Raw genomic sequence first — 6,000 nt, 5'->3', positions numbered from 1 at the left:
CTATTTTTTTTTTTTTAGCACGCAGGTACAAAAGGAGGTCACGTCCAACTGGGCTCACTCAGCTACCAGCGTCTGTAGACCGCGCCATCCCTCCATTTGGGAAAAGAGGGCGAAGAGGCTCCCCACACGCCAAGGGACGAACAGCTCAGGAGGACCTGCACCCTCAGTTAAACTTTCCCGCAGAAACTCAGGAAAGCGGTTTCCCACAACGCTTGAGAGTGGGTGGCCGGGGAGGGGGTGGGGGTGGGCTTCACGCCGACTCTGGCTCCGGAGGAGTGACTTTAGAACCCCTCCCTCTTCGGCCCCGAGTGAACTAGAAATTAAAATAAATTGTGTAAAACAACGACCTCAAGTAACTTTGCAAAGGAATCTGCAGCACCTTCCCGGACGCTTAGAACCTCGGCTGCTAGCGAAAAGTCGGGGACCAACCAGGCTGCCTCAGCCCGTGTGGGCGGCGGGCGCCACGCCCCAACTGCCGGTGGCATGACCCGGAAGTGCTCGGCGGCGGCGGCGGCGGCGGCGGCGACTGCGGCGGGGGCGGGCGCGGGGGCGGGGGCGCGGCCAAACCGGCGCACACGCGCGCGCTCCCTCGCGGAACTCCCGCCGGCCGCCCGGCGCTCTCCCGGAGGCGCGCCCGAGCCGCCGCGGCCGCCGCCAACATGGCCGAGACGAGCGAGGAGGTGGCCGTGCTGGTGCAGCGGGTGGTGAAGGACATCACCAACGCCTTCCGGAGGAATCCGCACATGTGAGTCGCGCACCGGCGGCGTGGCCGCCTCCACCGCCTGTGGGGGTCGTCGGGGGCGGGCAGGGGCGGGGCCGAGCCTCGAGCCGACCTCTGGGGGCACGTCCCGGCCCGCGCGCCCCTCGCCGGAGGGGACCGATCGAGGTCCGGGGCCCGACTGTCGTCGATCGCCTCAGGGCCCGCTTTCCGCTACCGGAACGCGCCCGCGGGTGAGTCCCTAGAAGTGACCTCGGAAAATCACAACGGAGCGACTTTTTTCGCTCTCCCTCCCACCCCTTCCCTGGGACTTCACTCAACTCGAAGGACTTCACGCGTGTGTCCCCATCCTACATCCGTGTAAGGCACACGGGCACGCACGGTGTGGGTCTGTAGATGCTTTGTAAACACAACTCTTGAGGTTCATCCCGGACCGGTGGTAAGTGGCGTGGGGGGTAGATCACCGATGATCAGATCTTCCGTGGGCCAGTTTACTAGCCAGGGGTAGTTTGAGGCTGCTTTTGACTCTCTCCTCACTTGTCCCAAGATCGTGGAGGGACTCCGATGAAACACTGCTTCGAAGGCGAACAGAGCATTCTCAGGAGTGTAGCTTCTGTCGGCATAGGACGGGGTCTGGTGTGAAGCCCATGAAACCTTGACACTTTTTAGCCATTAGCTGATTCATAGTTACAGGGAACATTTTAACTCTTCCTATCCAGACACTGCTGCTCTCTCTAAGTAGGGCACCACAGGACTGACACGCGTCTCGCTCCCTCCTTCCTTTTCATGGTACTTGGAGTACTCCGGGAAGATGCCAGAAGAGACTGTAGTCTTCCTGACACTTCTGCTTTAGCGAGTGAAAAGGAAGCTACTAGAATATCTACAGTGTACAAAAGAGGAGGGAGAAGCAAGAGTGTTTAGTTACCCTTCCTCTCTTCTCCGCCCCCCAAAAAGAAAGATACCTGGAATCCAGTTTTACATTATTTCCAACTTTTTCTAATTGTTCGTGAAGGTTTCTTTTAATATTTTATTTTTTAAACTGGAACACATGAATTATGCCCTTTATGCATTTTAAACCGTAGGCACCAAACCTACATCTAAATGAAGTGTTCGTTTCCTTCAAAGCGATGCTTATAAAAATTAAGCAGCCCTCAGATGTCTTGCTCCCTGGTGGCACACAATTGGAGACCTGTAACATGCCTCATTAAAAGCAAAGCGCGGCTGGCCTCAAAACACACCTGCCACCTCTGACAGTGTCCACTTCCTTTCCCCTTGTGACTGCTGCCTTTTTTTTGAATGAGTGTTTGGAATGATTTCCTGGCAGTAACCATAGTGGATACAGGGTCTTTTAAAGAATGCTTTGATGCCCATCAGTGTTTCAGTCCCTTTTTGAGAATGAGAGCTTTAGTGTAAGAGACAACCTCAAAAAAAAAGTTGTATAAGTGAACAGCCTATTTTCTCATCACTGATGTTGTTTTCATGAAGAAATTATAGCAGAGATTAGAAAGAAGCCTAATAAGTACAGTAATCATAGTTTCTTTTCTTTGAGGTAGATTGAAAAAACACATCAGGGGCCCCTGGGTGGCTCCGCCCATTAAGTGTCTGACTCTTAGGTTTCAGCTCAGGTTATGATCTCGGGGTCCTGAGATCCAGCCCTGCTCCTGCATCAGGCTCCCTGCTCAGCAGGCAGTCCACTTCCCCTCGCTCTCTCTATTCTGCCCCTCCCCCCATTTTCTCTCTCTCTCTCTCTCAAATAAATAAATCTTTAAAAAAATCAGTGTTTTATATTTGAAGAAACAGATTAAGTGTTCACTGGCTTGGTGGGTTGAAAGCGCAGTTTGGAACACATCTCAGCTTTTCTGGATCATATTTATTGAAACTGATAAAGGACTTTAATGCCCCCAATCATATTTTTAATGGTGAAAGCTCACTAATATGCTGTCAGTGCATAATTTAAAATTATTAATAAACATTTGGGTCATTCAAGATTTAAAAGTTTGAAATAAGTTGAGCGTTTGAAATAATTTGAAATGATGATACATAATAAAGGTCCGAAGAATTTAAATAGCTTAACTCGTTGTTTAATATTAATTTTCAGCCATATTTTAGTATATGTTTTCTACAATAACGATATCTTCGATAATATTACTACACAGCATCTTTAAAAATGTCTTACAGTTTGGATTTTTTAAAATTGCCTGTACTTCTTCCCCTAATCTAGCCCTCTTACTTCCGAAATAAATTGGCTATATTTCTGGCTAAAAGAAAAAAAAGCCATTGTTTATCCCAAAAGTTAGTTACCTAATTACACTTTCCAGTATTATAGGAAAAAGTTTTTCGTTCTTTACTTTCAGTTTTCCTTTTTTTTTCAAATACAAGATAGATTGTAATTTTATTAGACAATATCTACTCCATTAAACATATTGACCTTGTTTCTGTAAAAATGCCTAGCCAGGAGGAGTCGAACATATATTGGTTAAGATGTGGATTTTGTTACTGGTAGATGTGGATAGGTTACCCTCTGTCAACTCATTTTCCTTTTGATCTAGTGAGGTTGATGAGAACACAGGAAAATCAGCTCGCCCAGTGTCTGGCCCTTAGCTGCCACTAGCTAAATACTAGATTTAACCTGAATTTCTGTATTCCTCAGAAAACCGTTTTGGCCAACTACATGATGAATGTGAAGTACTTTATAAATTGAAAAATACCATACAAATTTTTGTATGGTTGACTCTTGGAGAATACCATTGGAAAAACAGCTGAAGGCTTGACTCAGGGACTAGCAATAGCTTAATAAATAGACCTGTGCTAATGTGGAAGACAGCTGCTTACGGTGTAATTAGGGTCATGTCAAAGGTCTCTTGCTCACCAAGTTATTTTTTTATTACTGCTTAAAATATTTATTGAACTCTCACTGTTTATGAGATGTTATAGGTACTATCCTCACAGTATGGAATGGGGAGTATAAAATATAGTTCTTATACTCAAGGCACAGAAATATCTGTGATGGTGGAATTGTCCTGTCTGTGCTGTCTAGTATGGTAGTCCCTAGCCATATGTAGCTATTAAATACTTGAAATGGGGCTAATGTGAATGGGGAACTGAATTTTAAATTTTATTTAATGTTGGGCGCCTGGGTGGCTCAGTCGTTAAGCGTCTGCCTTCGGCTCAGGTCATGATCCCAGCGTCCTGGGATCGAGTCCCACATCGGGCTCCCTGCTTGACAGGAAGCCTGCTTCTCCCCTCCCACTCCCCCTGCTTGTGTTCCTGCTGTCGCTATCTCTCTCTCTGTCAAATAAATAAATAAATAAAATCTTAAAAAAAAAAAAAAAATTTTTATTTAATGTTAATTAACTTATACAGAGTGGCCGTATATGCCCAGTGACCACTGTATTGCACAGTGTAGCTCTAGATGCAGACGTGAGACCCACCTGCATGAACAGTAAATTAACCGTGCAAAGCAGGTTGTGATAAAGGCTGGACTGGCAGCATGGTGAGCAAATGCGATGTGAGTGTGTTAGGCGTAGGAGGAAGGCTTTGTATGTCTAGGCCAGGGCCTTTAAGGGAGGCGGGTTTGAGCTGAACATTGAAGGCTGGGTAGGATTTATAGTCTCAGAGAGAGAGCCAAAGACCTCCACATGAAACTGTAAATTAACCCAAAGTGGCAAAATGTGATTGAAAAGATATAGTAGAATCAAATTATGGAAGTCCTTTACTGTGTGGCTTAATTTCTTTCATTCCATGTATGTGTTCAACAAAAGAGCATGTGTATTTGACAGATACAATTCTAGTCTCTGGATGTGCAGGTCTAGGAGTGGGGTGAACATATCACACATAGTCCCTGGCCCAGTGGAACAAATCAACACACAGAATATGAAAAGAGCCTGAAAGAATAAGAAGGATACTTTGAAGGAATAATAACAGACGGCCTAATTTATATGAGAAGCTCAAAATAAGTCTTTTAAGGAAATAGCAATTAAAATGGGACCTGAGGGGTGAATGAGTTGGCTCAGGGAAAACAGACTTCCTAGGCAGTGCATAGGCCCCAGTGAAAATTTTGGAGTAAGGGAGTAGTAAGGAAAAGCACATCTTTACATTGAATTTGAAGAGTAGGAAACCACAAGTCTTAATTGTCTTGTTACACTTCATTTTTTATCTATTTATTTAAATAATAGCATAGTTGTAAAAATTTGGATTTGGAATCTGACAGTCCTGGATTTGAATCTTGGCTTGTCGATTAGTAACTGGTAGACTTAGACAAGACTCTTTCTTCATCTTTAAAATGGGTTCAAATTCCTACTTTATAAGATTGTGAAATAAATGAAACACAGAGCACTGCATACAACACTCAATAGACAGTAGCAATTTTTGTAGCTGTTTTTAAAATAAGGCCAGTAATATTTCAACGATACATGAAGTTAGTACTCTTTAAAATGGAGAAAGCCTATGAGGTTTCTGAAATATCTTAATTTAATCACCAGCAAAGTTTTAATTATCAATATGTAAGGGTCAGTTCCTTTAGATATTTTGCTAACTTTACTTTTTAGTCATTCTGGAAAGATTTCCAGTTTGAAGGGGAAAAAAACTATTTTTAAAGATTTTATTTATCTGAGAGAGACAACACAAGCAGGGGGAGAGGCGGAGGGAGGAGAGAGAATCTCAAGCTGACTGTGCGCTGAGCACAGAACCCTACTCAAGGCTCTATCTCATGACCCTGATATCATGACATGAACCAAAATCAAGAGTGGGACGCTTAACTGACTGAGCCACCCAGGCACCCCCAAAATAACTATTAGACTAAGAAGATTTGTATCATTTCCTGAATCCTTGGGCTGTGTTTTCTGTGTGGTCACTCCACATTACAGGGTTCAGTTTAGTATTTGGGGACCATTCTTCCCTCCCAAAAGGGAAACTGGGTGATACTACTTTTGAAAATAATATGTGGGCCTACTCTAATTGATGATGTTTCTGAAATTGCAGACAAGAAAAGCTGTCTAAACATGAGGAACAAAGTCAGTATCAGTGTTATATGAACTTTTCAACTTCATTTGGAAGTCACTGGATCCCCATTGTGAAGTGAAGCACTCAGAAAGCTCTACCATGCTGTGTATGATCTTTTTAAGCAAATGTGTTGGTTCATTCCATTTTGCTGTTTTTTTTGGAACAGCCTTCAAAAGTAACCTAAAAAGTGAGCTTCATGTTATCTGAGAATATTAGAACTTTTTCACCATCCCAAACCTTCATGTCTTTAACAATCCTATGACATTGGTAATGTAGGTAGT

At 44.2% G+C, this 6,000-nt stretch overlaps 1 protein-coding gene across 2 annotated transcripts in view; it reads left to right on the top strand.

Annotated features, from left to right (window-relative positions):
• The first annotated feature begins 596 nt into the window (after positions 1-596).
• Positions 597-6,000, top strand: part of PTAR1 (protein prenyltransferase alpha subunit repeat containing 1) — a 47,707-nt gene continuing 42,303 nt past the window's right edge. For both annotated transcript variants that reach the window (XM_032427508.1, XM_032427509.1), the window contains exon 1: positions 597-745. In XM_032427508.1, coding sequence (XP_032283399.1) covers positions 660-745 — 86 coding nt within the window. In that variant the 5' untranslated portion in view covers positions 597-659. The remainder of the gene's footprint in view (positions 746-6,000) is intronic.

The sequence above is a fragment of the Phoca vitulina genome, unplaced genomic scaffold, assembly GCF_004348235.1.
Source record: "Phoca vitulina isolate PV1807 unplaced genomic scaffold, GSC_HSeal_1.0 scaffold37, whole genome shotgun sequence".
Classification (NCBI taxonomy): domain Eukaryota; kingdom Metazoa; phylum Chordata; class Mammalia; order Carnivora; family Phocidae; genus Phoca; species Phoca vitulina.
The sequence above is the reverse complement of the archived record's forward strand: the minus strand, read 5'-3'. Positions and strand labels throughout refer to the sequence as shown.